Source organism: Thermobia domestica, chromosome 8 (assembly GCF_964235325.1).
Source record: "Thermobia domestica chromosome 8, izTheDome1.hap1.1, whole genome shotgun sequence".
Lineage (NCBI taxonomy): Eukaryota > Metazoa > Arthropoda > Insecta > Zygentoma > Lepismatidae > Thermobia > Thermobia domestica.
This window is the reverse complement of record NC_137461.1, coordinates 152,878,798-152,894,536: the sequence shown is the minus strand read 5'-3', so window position 1 is coordinate 152,894,536 and position 15,739 is coordinate 152,878,798. Positions and strand designations below refer to the sequence as shown.

At 32.0% G+C, this 15,739-nt stretch overlaps 1 protein-coding gene across 2 annotated transcripts in view; it reads left to right on the top strand.

Moving 5' to 3' along the window:
* The window catches only part of LOC145693297 (alpha-tocopherol transfer protein-like), a 40,986-nt gene that overhangs the window by 2,464 nt on the left and 22,783 nt on the right, over positions 1 to 15,739 (top strand). Inside the window, exons 1-3 of one of the 2 annotated variants that reach the window (XM_081769156.1) lie at positions 1,755 to 1,899; positions 7,572 to 7,761; positions 11,915 to 12,006. In XM_081769156.1, the coding sequence (XP_081625282.1) occupies positions 7,584 to 7,761; positions 11,915 to 12,006 (270 nt within the window). In that variant the 5' untranslated portion in view covers positions 1,755 to 1,899; positions 7,572 to 7,583. Of the gene's footprint in view, positions 1 to 1,754; positions 1,900 to 7,571; positions 7,762 to 11,914; positions 12,007 to 15,739 lie in introns of those variants that run through there. The other variant, XM_081769155.1, reaches the window with a different exon arrangement.

Below are 15,739 nucleotides of genomic sequence, written 5' to 3'. Positions count from 1 at the left end.
GATAAATGTTAATTAATATACTTTATAATATTTCGAATTGACACTAGAACACAATGCTCTAATGCCTTTTACTGGGATCAGGTGACCTTTATCCTATATTTATACGTTACCTATTGTGAAGGGACGTATATAGTATATTACAGACGATTTTTGCAGTATAACATACGTAAAGACGTTGAGTAATTATATAAAGTCTACCGTAAACAAGAAAGATGATTGCTCCCTTTCGCGTTTGTCGAGGAACTTTTCAAAGTAAATGAGTTAAAAATTGCTGAGTTATATGATTGGCAAAAATGTAATTAAAATGTTCAATACGTAAGTTTAACTAAAAGCCAGATAAATTTGTTAAAGTTATTACTATTATTAATTTTAAAATAAAGATATTATTCCTTGAGAAACCATTAGTTTTAAACTACTATTTTAGGCGTGCGTGGTGTTCTAAAAATGAAGATGTAATCCGAAGTGTACCGACACTAAAAACAAATTGGTTGCTTGACTTGAAGTTTAGCGCTCTGCTCAACACCGAGGCTGTATAAAATATGGAACTACAGCTAAATGTGATATTCGACCCACAGCTTCAGCTTCAATCGGAAACCAAAGTCAGATATTTTGTCTAAGGAGCGTATGCTAACGATATAACTACGAGGAAGTTCTAAATATAAATGTGTCTACTTGAATTTTCTCTATCGTTATTACTAAAATAGTCTTCAAAATGCCATCAATTCTAGATATCGAATGAAATTAAAGCAATCCTTCTATAAACATAAATTGAGTATCACGAACGAGAGACCTAAAAATGATAGAGGTATTAGTTTCAATATAACATTACACATTCATAATAATTGAAGACAATGAAATAAATGCATCACAAGCCTACAACTTTTTATCAGAAAACTACTGTTATAGTACCTAGGTATATGCCATATTACCAAATAATTCTTTTCTTTTCTTTTCTTACTTTTCACAATTGTGAAATCTTACCTGAGAAGATCATTACGCATTACGCGTTTCAGAACTTTAGAAATAAGAACTAGGAATCAATTTCTGTTTTTAAACCTTTCTTCATTCCACCATTTCTTTTATTATCACTTTCACCGTATCTGTTAGCCTTGGTGCATGACCGTGGAACGTTAAAACTTGAAAAAGTAGTTAAAGCATGTTTTACTTTTTAGCATATTAAACTGTTTATGAGTCAAAGAAACATGAAATAAAATTAAATGTCTGGTTTAAAGTCATGTGCATAAAATAATTCGCATAACCTGTAACGTATATTCATTACGATAGGATTCAAGTGTAGTAAAACTAAATATTTCAAAAAGTTAAATGTTAGCATTAGTACAAAGTGTTCAGAAAGTAACTATGCAGTTCATAACTTGCCGTATTTTATTTTCCATAAACCACTTTAAACAACTGAAATTAACTCGAAGCTAACTTTAATGTTATGGAAGTTATAAGAGATGCTGGGAGTGATCCCCTTGCACTTGAAGACACAGTTGCACACGTTTCTGCATGTTCTTGAATACTTTAGTGATCACTTTATATCAGTCATCACTTAGTACACCACAACATGGCACTGCATAGTTACTTTCTGAACACCCGGTATAATCAAGTTTGTCATTGTATAAGAGACAAAACTTTTATAAAATTACCAATTTTTGATGCTTTTTTCTATGCTGACGTGTTTGATTTTTTTCTCTTAGATTTCATTTGGTGTAATGTTCAGTTTAGCGTCCCTTTCAGCAGAAAGGCTACGTGAGACTTGAACCTACAGCATAGCGTGAGATCCGAACAAAGTGAGTTCCTGCCAGGAATCAAATTATAGTCTCCCACGTCAAACGTGTGTACGCTAACCTTTAGCCGTTTAGCCACCGTTTAGCCCTTAGGTATAAACACTATCAGGTAGATAGCTGGGAATGGTAGTAAACCTGAAATTATGACTTTATCTTTATCCTGAACCAAAATATTCAAATTCAATATATATTCATTAATAAGCAATAAAACCGTGTAGTCTTAAATATGAGAACCACTCAAATTTTTCATATAAATATATACATGCTTCCTCTAATAAAAGAAGTGACTAGCCAATAAGATTATTCTATGAAGAGCTCAAACTTTCAGATGTTTTTAAGGAGTTTCGGCACAAGGGATGGGTAGAAGTAAAGCTACAGAGCTAGTAAACTTGGTCCCATAGGGCTACAAAAGGAGATGAAGGCAGCATCATGCTTTTTCTCCAGGTTCTATTTTATGAAGGCTGAGTGAAGTAAAATTTGTCACACTGGAAAGGGAAAATAATTCTTACTTCCACCGGGGATCAAACTCAGCTTAGTTGGTAAATAAATACCATACCGTTTACACTAACGAAGATCTAAACTCACAGATTATAGTGATTAAACCTAAGCTATAATTATCTCCCGTATTTTATTCAACCTTAATTTTATATATATACTAGACTGGAAACATTTCAAAACAAAGAAGAGTATAAATTACACTAGCCAACAGTTATAATATTTATCTGCCACATGGACGAAAGTAATTAAATTTAACTCACCCCAATTCTGAAAACAAAAATAACGATACAATTTTCTAACGTGTAACATCTCGTTTAACAAAAATAATTGGTGTAATGAGTTTTACCATAGCTTGTACCGTTGAATACACCAATGAATTTCCGAGAAAATCGTACATGAATTTCATGCATCACTTTCACCTATTCACATTTGAAAAAAAAAAAAAAAAAAAAAACGAAAGTTGAATCCAAGATGGCGACCGGACTGTTTAACGTGTGTCAGAGAAGCAGTACTTAATCCAACTGTTTTGCATATGCCCACATTCATATCCAGTTACACCTAAAGAAACTAAAAGCAATTTTGTATACGAACCTTATAGTAGTGTAGGGTATGAAGGCCCATAAATATTCAAATTACCGGTATGAGTCGCTAGTTAGTACAATACACTTGGGCTATGGAGAGCTTATATTTGAATCAATTTTACACGAATACCAAGGGGACACTTCGCGAATGTATTTGTTAGACTTTTCAGTTGTTCATCTATTAACCTTACTCATTACAAGCTTGTTTCTCTCTTCTCCTCCTCCCTTACTTACCTTCTTGCATTTTGGGGGCGTGGGGGCGTAGTAGAGCGTTCACCTCCGGTGCTTGGGGTCCCTGGTTCGATTCCAGCTCGCGTCGTGTGGACTTTGTGGTGGACAAACACCGTGCTCGTGGGTTTTCTCGGGATTCTCCCGTTTCCTCCCACTTTCTTTATTCCACTATTTCATTCATTTCTCGTATTCAACGTCTCATTTAGCCTAACCGGCATAACCGTGGGACGTAAAACTCAAAGATTTCATTTAATTTTTTCTTGCATTTCTTTTCTTTAATTTGTCAGAAATAATTTTCGCAAGTAAGAATTTTCAAATCTTATATTCCAGGCGATAATAATAATACGGTCAAGGATATTTTCAATGTTAAAGAAATAAAACATATTTAAACAGGAATGCATTCTTCCAAGGTTATCATAGGGAGCAAAGTAAATAAAACGACTACAGAAAGAAAAAACAAATATTGTGACCCTAAAATTAAATTTAATATCACACAAAATCAGAATGATTTCTTCTGCTCTTTACCGAACAATATCTCTGCTACATGCTAACAACGCCAAAATCTCATTAAAATGAATCAAAGGCCAGTTCAAAGTTTATTATCAATAATAAACACGTATTTAAAAATCGAAACAGAAACTCAAATATTTGTACTTAAAAACACGAATTAAGATAAATTAACGAAGACGCATCTCAATCTTAAAATTACCAGTTTTGAAGGATTATTTAACCTTTCTCTTTTGTTTTCTATTCAGATAAACTAACCCGGGATGTACTTGAACCTGAACCCACAAAGTGAGAGTGATGTATATATTTCCTGAAAGCTTAGTTCAAAGTAAGATCAAAACCGGTTACCAAAATTGGGGATGCCTCATGCATTCCACTTGGGGGCAGCACTTTATTCATTACTCTTAAAATCTTGAAGCGTGTCCATAAAGTTCGTTGCAATCCCTAAAAATCTAAAACGGTGAGACAGATATGAAAACAGAAAAACATATCTTTCATCATTTCAAAAGTATAACGTATCAAAGTAAAACAAAATTGATCCAGGGTCCCTGCAGGACCCCATACGGGGTCCAACTCAAAACTTTTAAATGGAAAGGGGGGTCAACTTATATATCGTATGAAAGTTGGTGTAAAATGAAATATATATATATATATATATATATATATATATATATATATATATATATATATATATAAATCAAGTTTCGACTCTCTACGATAAGCCTGTGCAAAATAGTGGTGGGTCAAAATATCAACACAATCTTCATTGCAAAGTCTATGGCCACTCGAATGAATCTGAAACGGTGGGATAGGTTTAGAAACAAAAAGACAGATATGTTATTATTTCAATAGTATAAAGATTCAAAATATTACAAAAATGTTCCAGGGTTGCTCGTAGGGTCCGAGACGGGGTCCAACTCAAAATGTTGAAATGGGAAAGGGGTTCAAATTGAGCATTCACATGATGTGCTTATTTGCCCCCTTGGCATTTGAAACTTTCGAGTTGGACCCCGTCTTGGGTCCTGCGGTTGACCCTTGGACATTTCTTTTTTACTTTCATACGTTCTAGTTTTTTCGTTTTGTTTCTACACCTATCCTACCGTTTCAGATTCATACGAGTGGACATAGACTTTGCAATGAAAATTGTGTTGATATTTTGACCCACCACTATTTTGCGTAGGCTTTTCGTAGAGAGTCGAGACTTGATTTATCTTCTTTCATTTAACCAACTTTCATACTATATGCAAGTAGACCCCACTTTCCATTTACAAATTTTGAGTTGGACCCCGTTTGGGACCCTGGGACATTTTATTTTACTTTGATACTTTGTACTTTTGAAATGATGAAAGACATGTTTTTCTGTTTTCATATCTGTCTCACCGTTTCAGATTTTTCGGGATTGCAACAGACTTTATGGACACGCTTAAAGATTTTAATAACAATGAGTAAAGTGCTACCCCGAAGCGGAATGCATGAGACCTCCCCAATTTTGGTAACCGGTTTTGATCTTACTTTGACCCAAGCTTTCAGGAAATATATACATCACCCACACTTTGTGGGTTCAGGTTCAAGTACATTCCTAGTAAGAATGTTTCCCCACATATCTTTTATTATAATACATTCTCATTAAAATTTGTCCTTAAGAATATCTATGTCACATTTAAACTTTTCATCCATATCAACTTTGATAAAGTTTTATTCAAATATCTAAGAATATGCATTATAACTACGTTTAACTTAAATATAACACGATTCTAATAGCAATACACTATATTTTTTAAAAAATATGGTATTAGTATTAATTACATTAAATATGGGGGGCCGCGGTGGCTCAGTAGTAGAGCGTTCACCTCTGGTGCTTGGGGTCCTTGGTTTAATCCCAGCTCTCGCTAAGTGAATTTTATGGTGTATAAATACCGTGTGCTTGGGTTTCCTCAGGGTTCTCCCGTTTCCTCCCACTTTCTTCATTCCACTATTTCATTTATATCTCTTTATCACTGTCTACTGTAGCCTAGCCGGCATAACCGTGGGTAAAACTTAAAGATTTCATTTTTCATTTGATTTCTATTAAATATCAGAAACAACTGTTTACAACACTACCTTGTAACTAAATTGTCAGTTTATTGCTTTTAGGATAATTTAAATATTGTTGTTGGAGTTGGAATATGAAAGTATAGCATTAATTAGAAATGAATTTAGAAAGAAGAATGAATTAGGAGAATGATCGATAAGTTCCTTTCTTTTTTCTCACAAAATCGCTATTAATAGTTAATGCTTTATTCAATTACAATAAAAATATATATATGAGTATTTCCAAAATACGGGCAGAATCATCAAATAAATTTTGTCGTAATGTGGAAATGGCTTCAAAATAGTTTAAAGCACATAAAGATTATCTCTGGGCCATACATATTTTCAGCTCATAATTTTGTGATAGCCAAATTGTATATTCAGCTGAAAAAATGTAAAGCAGAAAATAAAATTTAAGATTTAAAATTTAAGAAAAGAAAAGGTAACACATAAAAATACATTCAGAATATGGAAGATAATTATGCGAATGCAAAAGACAAAGATACAGAAATCAGTAGACGTGAAAGCAATTCAAACTTTCTCTCTAACAAGGTACAGAAGAAATCATCTAGTATCGACAACAGAGCATAACCAATAATAAATGAATTACTGGTGCAATGTTAAAAAAATGGTGACTTCCAGAAATGAATTACATAAGGAAACCGACAGAGTAGACAGCATATTATAGAAGTAGATATGAAGACACAGAGAAATACAAAGAGTAAAAGCAACATATCGAAAAATTGAACCAATTCCAAAATGTTTCAAGAAAAACAAAAGATAAATAATAAAATAGATAATTAGAATGAGAGGATTGTAATGAGGAAAAATATTGTTAGGTAGACAAAATAAAATATTAATGAATTATTTAACAGTAGGAAAATACTTCATGACTTTGGTATTGAGGATGAAAGGAAAGTAAGTGAAGTTGAAAAAGGTTTACGATAGGAAATGAGAAATTGGAAAGAAGCACTTCCAAATAAGAGAAATTAGAAGGCAACTGAGATAGAAAATATACACATTGGATTTTATTAAGAATTTGGTTTGAAAGAAGGAACTTCTTTTTTGCTGTGAAATGTATGAAAGAAAAAATTACCACAAGGACCTTTTACAGACCGTAGTGTTTCCGCTGGAAAATAAAATATACTTGTAAAGTGTATGTTGGACATAATAATTCAATTAACCACATGCAAACAAAAGTACAACGACTATTGGATGGTAGATTATATACTGGAAGAAATGGATAAATTGAGAAGGAATAGTTCTAGTTTCAGTGACAAAAGGACAAGTGAGACACTATGGTTTACTTAGTGAAATGAATGAAAGCTTATAAAAAATGTTTTTATTATAGTGTTCGTTGATTTAAGAAATCCTTTTAATGACGTGAACTAGTATATCTCGGTTGGAGTGCGAAAGAAGGTTGGGCTATAGTGGAAGGACTAAAGCTCATAAGACACGTATTTAAAAAAAAAAAAAAAAATGCGTAAGAGCTCAGAGAACAAATGGCAAAAGAACTACAATTTGTCAAGAAGATCGACAGGAATGTTATGTTTTACAACGAGATTAACTATATTTGTTTCGGAAATGATATAGCTTTTACAACCTAATCTGAAACAAAGATTAACAAAATGTTAGGAATGAAAATAAATTTATTTGTTTTTCAAAGTGTTTCATACGTATAAGCTGTAGAGAAGAAAGATGCAGAAGTAAAATCATAGCATATGTGACTAGTTTTACGTATAGTGTAATATTACAGTACTATCAAACCTTATTTTTGGGGGGCAGATCTAGTAAAAGGCATTCTGATTTTTTAATAACAAGCTAAGTATTTCTTAATGTGTTTCCAATTGATATTTAGATTGAAGGTTGTCTTAAATGTTCCTGTTAATTTCAGACATAATCCAAGATGCCAGAAAGTAGGGAAATGACACATATTGAAGACCCAGACGGTGAAGCAATTTTCTCGCAAAAAGAATACGATTATTACCTTCCAGCAGATTATATCAAGAAAGCTCAAGAAGAGCTTGGCGAAAATCCTCATACTGTTCTCCAGGAGATTCAATCGTTCAGAGAGAAAGTTCAAGGTATAGTGTTATTGTTCTATTATTATTAAATGAAATAAACAGGGATTGATATGAAATTTAATATTATAAAAATAAATATAATATGAATGTTATATTAAATTTTATATACAATTTTATGTAAAATTTAATCTTACATCTTAGACCAGTGTTCTGCAAACATGTGCTGCCATACATTGCTGTATCTCCCGGCAAGGCAAAAGGTGTGCACAAACTTTCATCTATCATTTAAAAAATATTTATTTCATAAGGACAACACAACAGCCTTAAATACTCATGTCGTGTACATAATTATTTAAATACATTATTATACACCCATTATTATACATACACAAATATACGCAGAATTATTGCCTGACAATTATTTTGAAGTGGTTTTCGGACATACTAAATACATCTACTACATGAAATCTAATCATTTCATTATATGAAGCACACATTCTCCTCAGAGGAGACTTATACAATATGTTAGTTCTTGCTTTTCTACAATAGAATGTCCCAGTATTTGCTGTTTAAGTCACCCGTTGGGACACGTAATAATACTTCTGAAACTAATTCGTGACAATCAATTTCAGCGTTTATTAATTTATGTAAGAACAACAAAACACAAACCCATCTCTTTTCTTCTAATGTTTGAAAACTAAAATTCGTTACTGTTTTCATAGGGAATATACTTTGTGTAGAAACCGGTTTTCTTGTATGCAAGCACCTTTAAGAATTTAAATTGTATATTTTCTATTCACCAAAGTATTTAGTGACATTTGATTAATTGCCTTCTTCTTCTTATTATTATTATTATTATTATTATTATTATTATTATTATTATTATTATTATTATTATTATTATTATTATTATTATTATTATTATTATTATTATTTTATAGTAGCTATTGTATTTCATACGCTTGTACAACACTTTATTATCTGCCGTATTTAATTCATTGCGCAGTATTTACGTCGGTAGTTTGTATAAAACAAAAAGCAAAGAACGTTTATTACTGCTCCAGCATGTGTTTCGAAAAAAGTATAGAAAACTAATTAATTACCTGGGGGCACGATGTCTTTGTGATAGTGATATACTACTTACCACTGGTGCGAGGGGTCCTGGATTGATCTCTGCCCATGTGAGTTTGCGATGGACAACATTGTGTCCGGGATTTTTCTTTGGGTTCTGTTTACTCGCCATTCTCATCCCGCACTAACTTCCTAATCACTTATTTTCATTAGTAATGCGTGTGCTTTAGCCTAAAGAACATTAATGTGGGTCGTGAAACTATAATTATAATTTCAGTTTTTTTTTTTATTTCATGAGATAGTTAACTCCTCATAAAGTTAAAGAAACCATATATAATACCTGAAATATCGTTAGTACTTGTTTGTAGAAAGATAGTGAAAATAGTTCTGGCTTCAGAATCTGCTGGTTAAATTTCAAAATTTCCTCTCTCGGTTGACGTAATCAGATGCCAAGATCCTTTCTAACTACATATTTGAGTTTGAACATTATTATAGACTTTAAGTTATAACATTAAAGAGAGGAAAACTTGATTCCATCAGAAGAAATGAGATTTACATTGTCAACGATTTCTTTACGAATTATCTGACTAGTACAGTTAAGTGGGTATAAGTATCATATTGAAGATATTAATACGACCTTAATATCAGGGCTGGACTTAAAAAGATTGAACAGATTCCTTCTAATCGGACCCTGTGCCTCTCCGCGCTTGAGTGCTAATTACTCTCGGTACTCAAACACAAACAAGATCCATCCCAATATACGCTTTCCTTGACAATCCTAGTGATTGTGTCATCTAAGGAAAGGAATTTTTCCGAGTTGAAACAGATCAAAACTTATTTGAGATCATGAATTGAATAAGAACAATTTGGTATTTTTGTTCATGGAATCTAAAATTTGCTGAAGTTTAAACTTAGAATTCTAAAAGACTGTGCAACAATGCAAGAAAAAAAAAAGAGAGGAGAAAAATGATACGAATGAAAATAACTAATAGGAAAATAATAAAAATGACTCATTTATATCAATAACTTATACGTTAAATGATTTTTAGAAGCACAAAATATATTTGTTTTCAACAGTGAAATTATTTTTTTTCTGAAGAAAATTTCTTTTCTTCAATAACTTATTCTGGAGTCATTAGAAAAATGGTATTGTGACTATTTACTTTGTACTATTCAGAGGTGATATACACATACTATCAGTTATTTTTATTCTTACATACATCCAATTTTAAATTAAAATGTAGATTACATGTGTTAGATTTATTAACTCGCATATACTGTGCTATTTAATTTCTGACAGTAATAATAAACAAAAATCGAATATTGCGTTGGCATAAAGTTAAGAACATGTATTAAAGTTTATACCAGATAAATGCAAAGGATTTATATGTATCAAGTTGTCATACTGTAGAAAATGCATTTCCTGTTACTATTAAGCAGGGCCGGCCTTAGGAGGTGCAGGACCCCACATTCCCAGCTAACCTGCATCAAGGTCTACGGTCTGATTACAATACACATTTACATTAATAGCGTTGAATAATACCTTTGAGGGAGTAACTTTTTAGTTTATCATGATGAGTCACGGATAATGTATACCGTGCCTCTAATAGAGAAAATATTGACTTACACAGTATGTCAAATCTAATAATTTACATTCGCAGCTCTGTTTTTGTATATACCTGATTGTTCCTTATTTCATATATCATTTGTCACAAGTTTTCCCATACACGATTTTAAAAATTCTATTCAAAAAAGAGTCCCCATGTTTTTTTTTTTTTAATTTTTACCAAACGAATAACTAAAAATAATTATCATGCCACGTTTGATGTCGAAAACTATATTTAGTTTTAAAAAACACACACACACGCACACACACGAGTAGACACAAAATCTCTATGCATATTGATTAAGCATTTCTAAATACAACACATTGTTAAGGTATATAAAATAATGGGCCTTCAGATACAAAATAAGACTTTTCAAGCATAATATTTTCTGGAGCTTTTGAAGAAAACACCCGAAGTGCTGTGGTGTCCAACTGTGGAACACCTTTCCAAGTTTTTGAACATAGAGTCGAACTGCATATGCCTTCTTATAAGTTGTTCTGCAACTAACAAATACATCAAAGGTATCACAATACATTATCTATTTTTATTGTTGTGTATTATTCTCACTTTATAAAATCCTAATACGAGCAGTTGGGCGAACAAAATGATAAGCGACATTTCTGAAGAAATTGAGTTATTAAGTGAAATGGGTTGGGATTGAACCATAAAATAGTATGTAGTTAGTTTAATTTCGGAAATGTACCGGCAGATGGCAGGGTAAGCATGTTTTATGTGCCATTGCTTTGACTTGCATAAGAATGTTGCCTTCTTTCCTACTTTTCACAAAAGTTAGAAAACGTGATATACCTTTACGTTTCCCCTAGCCGCTATATACGCATTCTTAAAAATTATGTGAGGACATTGAAATCCTGTAAGGGCTAACCTATGAAACAATAAATGGTTTTGGAAAACGTTACTTCAGGACCACAATCATCTGTTACACTTACGACCTGAATAAAGAGAAGAGAGTAAGAAGTAGGAGGGTATTCCTCCTTAAATATTTCTTGAAAACTATTTACTATTTGAATACTCTTCCATTTGGAAGATTAAAGCTTACATAACTTAATTATGATTTCAGAATGTTATTTTATTGCTAGAATAACATGCACTTAAAATAAGGTGAATGAGGTTTAATATAACTTTCACAAATTTCAATGCTAAAACACATTTGTGCGTTGAATCAAACTAATTTCCTTTATATACAACTATCTCTCAAGAATTCTGTTTCTCAAAATCAATCTAAATATGTAAATTTAGTTCTTTAACTACGTTTTAATCTATTTATGCAATTGCCTTGGCCAATATTTACTTGAAAAGTAAGAGGTTCAAACAAGTGTTCAAATAAATTGCGATTTAAAACTTGTTAAAAAATACTTTATATATTAGAAGTATATTTATATTATATATATTTTATATTATTATACTCCAGTTTTTTCAGAATTTCTTAAACAGTTGGACTTTAAGACATTTCATGATACACCAATACTTTATGCTGAAGATTTATCGAGTACATATGTTGTTTCTTTCAATTTCAGAGATAGACAACCTGTATTCAAGATTAGATGATGCGTTTCTAATCGGTTTTCTTCGGACTAAAAAGTATAACAGAGAAAGAGCTCTTGTCTGTGTAAGTAAACCAAGAGTGCTAAGGGTTATTTAATTATGAATTTTATATTCTTACAAACAATTAATAAGCTCATTTACAATCAATAAGTTATTTGAAATAATATTTGAATGTAAATATGTTCAAAGATAATTAGTTTGTGCTCAGTTAATTTACGTTTTAAATTTTACTTCTATCATTAGGACACCGTGATATTAGAATTTAACTTTTTTTTTTTTTTTTTTTTTTTTTTTTTACATTTTTCTTCCATCTTTCATTGAAAGTTGGATGATTAGTAAATGGATATAGTTTAAAGAGCTCCATGTATAAAAATTTTCCCAAATATATTACAAAATAATAATAATAACAATATAAGCAAAAATTAAATTTGATTGAATATTCTTTCAATCATCTGTTCGAGGGAACTTTATAGACTATTCCAGGAGAAACTGATGTAATTCGTAAAGACTTATACCAAGGAACATAGTGTAGTGGAAGTAAACTAGAATATAGCACTTATTGGTTACATCTACATCTATATTTTTCACCAAGCATTTGCACCTACAACCAAGACTTCGTTCTCAAATATAGAAAGAAACAGGAAAATCTTCTCTTGATGCTCGAAGTTAGATATTAGCACGAAATTTCGGATGTATGGTAAAAAGTAAGCGTTGTTTTAGCGAAATTAGCGTGACATAATTTTTAGCGTTAGGAACTTCGAATATAAGTAATTATTTTTACCTCGGTTCGAATCTGATCCCCTTTTCTTATTGTTTCCTTTCTTATAAAATAGTAGAATATGTTCTGAATTTATAAGAATTGAAACAATACAAAAAGAAAATTAATGCTATTAAAGTTTTTTCTTAAATGTGACAAGTTTGTTCATATAATACTGTGCTCTGTGTTAATAGATTGATCACCATTTTTAAGTGATTAATTTTTACATTGCGACCAGTTGTCAAATAGCATACATAACATGAATTTCTCTAAATATTATCGAAAATGCATATTTAATTTAGGAATCCAGTAATAATTGTGATGTGTTTGATCAGCATTCCACACATTACTCTATTAAAAGCAGTCTCATCATCATCATCATCATAGATATTCTGCCATTATTGGGAGGTCCTCTGCCGCAACTGAGAAGCTTTCTTGCTACACCGTCTTCAGCTAACCTCTTCGTCTTCACGTACAATTTTACTGTTTTGATATCGTCCATCCTCCTTCGTTCCTCCCTCTCTTTCCTGCCACCATACTCTCTAGCACGTTCCTTATGATACAGTTCCTCCTTAGTTAATGTTCCAACCAGTTTCTTTTCTTCTTTTAAATAATATCTAAAATTGTTCTTTTCTCTCTTACCAATTGTAATACCCTCTCATTCCTTTCCCGATCAACCCAATTAACTCTCTCCATTCTTCTCTACACTTACAGTTTGAAATCTTCCAGTCGTCTTTTATCCGTTTTGTGTAATGTCAATATTTCTGCCACATAGCGTACAACATTCCATACGAAGCATTGAGTACCTAGTGACCTGTTCTATTTTCTCCCTGCAGTCTGGTAGACCATAATAATTCTAGGCTGAGATATCAGGGAAATTGTATTTTACTTTATACTGACAGCAGTATTAGTAATTCTTTGCATTGCGGAAACGAGAATTTTTCGCAATTTAATATTTACATTGCTTTAATGTTCACCTATTGCCATTTTAACGAACAGCAGTAATTCTTTACTTTCAAAGAAATCACACTCATTGCTTCATGATAGGTGATGCATTAGCCTAGTCACTAAGAGGTCTTCCTCCCAAACTAATGACCCAGGTTTGATCCCTGGAGAGTCCATATAATTTACCTTCCAATGTGATCCTGAGGTTCGCCCAGACTCTTTAAAATAGGTAACTTGTCAACCTGGGGAAGTGAATGTGCTGGAGCAAGGTATTTACTATGTCACCTTCATAAGTGCTGAATCAAGAAAAAATGGAACACTCTTATCCAGCTTGCCGATGTACGACGCAGGAGCGGTCTTTTATGGTCATAATCGGGACAGATGGAACAGGTTGAGCAAAGAAGGAAAGGCAATAGGTAGAATGGAAGTAAACATGTGTTGCCATAGGAATCGAACAATGCATCGTGAATCTTCAAACAACGTATCTACGAAACCATTGACAACGTTTCATGGAAGTTTCTACTTCTCCATTGCCTGTCGGTTCATAAATGATCAATAGTTGGTAGAGCCTGCAAAATTCTTAGTTGGAATAGCAATTTCGATACATATCTTTTCGATGTGTATTGTTTTAATTCAAAGTTTAATGTTCTAATTCAACTTTTTATAAGTAGTGTAGTCCTTACGAACTGATAGCTGGCTCATTGGAAAAGAAATGAAAGTAATTTACACACATAACTTTATATGTCATACAGTATCATCATCGACGAAGTTAAATATTCAACGATTGGATATTAAACGTTCAAAAAATCTTAGTCAAGACTGAAATAAATATTAATGATAAAATAAATGAATTATTAAATAATAAAAATCACACAAAAGTATATGTAATGAAATAGTGTTTGAAATAATGCAACGAATATGATAAGTATAGATAAAATAAAACAATGATATTTGTACGAACATACTTAGTGCAACTTTATACTTACCTGAGCAGCAATATACCATGGACGGACGCGACGTGTAACTTGTACCTGCAATCTGGAACGAACCAGAAAGCAAAGGAGAAAAAGAATATCATTAATAAAGAACAAAACTAAAACAACAACATCCTACTATCCATCTATATAGATAATACAATACTATCAATAATACTTCTACGTAATTAGAAACTACTACGATCTAATTGTACAAATATGACTGCATTAACAAACACATAACTATTAATACAATTTAATCTAACAAACTCTGTGCAATTACATCTACTTCATCTAAATACAAAAAGGCCTAAATACTAATGCTAGCGCTACGATTGCACATACCTCATAAATTATTTGCAAAATAATACTTTCATTCTTGATTCAAACTATATATCTTGTGTTTACAATCAATGGATTTTGATCAAGTAATAGGAATTCACTTCATTATTTCGAACAGAGAACTTACTCTATGGCATTTGGGAGAAATCCATGTATCATCAGTCATTTATACTGTAGCATATTCTCAAGATCTATGGTTAATTATATGTTTGCATTCATTTCATCATTATAACCTTATATACTAAATATGCTTGTTTATTGTATTTCTGACATAATATAATTCTCACTCTGGTTATGTGCTCAATGATTTCGGATTAAAAATTCGACTGTAGAAATTATTATTACTCAATATTCCTTAGAGTGTAAAAATTCATAAATTTGTGTTCAGTTGATGTGAAGCGAAGACCGGAAACTCCACGTTAAAAAGTACTTGTATGGGTTTACAATTTTTTTTCCTCAGACTTAAACGTAGTGATGACTTAAAGTGCCCGAACTTGCCTCACAGCTTTTCGACTGTGTAGCCTCCAGTTTCGCGGTAGCTGCGTCGAATATTGAAACATTAAGCAAGAGAAACGTGGACTATAGTTCTGACAACATACAAAAGATATTTTACTTTTTACCATTCATTTAGGGTTTCTAAGTATAGCACGTTGCTTCGAGCCTCAAAAAAAGAAAAAAACAGATATTATTTCTATACTTTGTACGGAATATTGATTACAGAAGCCAAAATATAGGCAGTAGGTTTAAACAAAGAACTGCTGTATTCTAATCCACGTTCA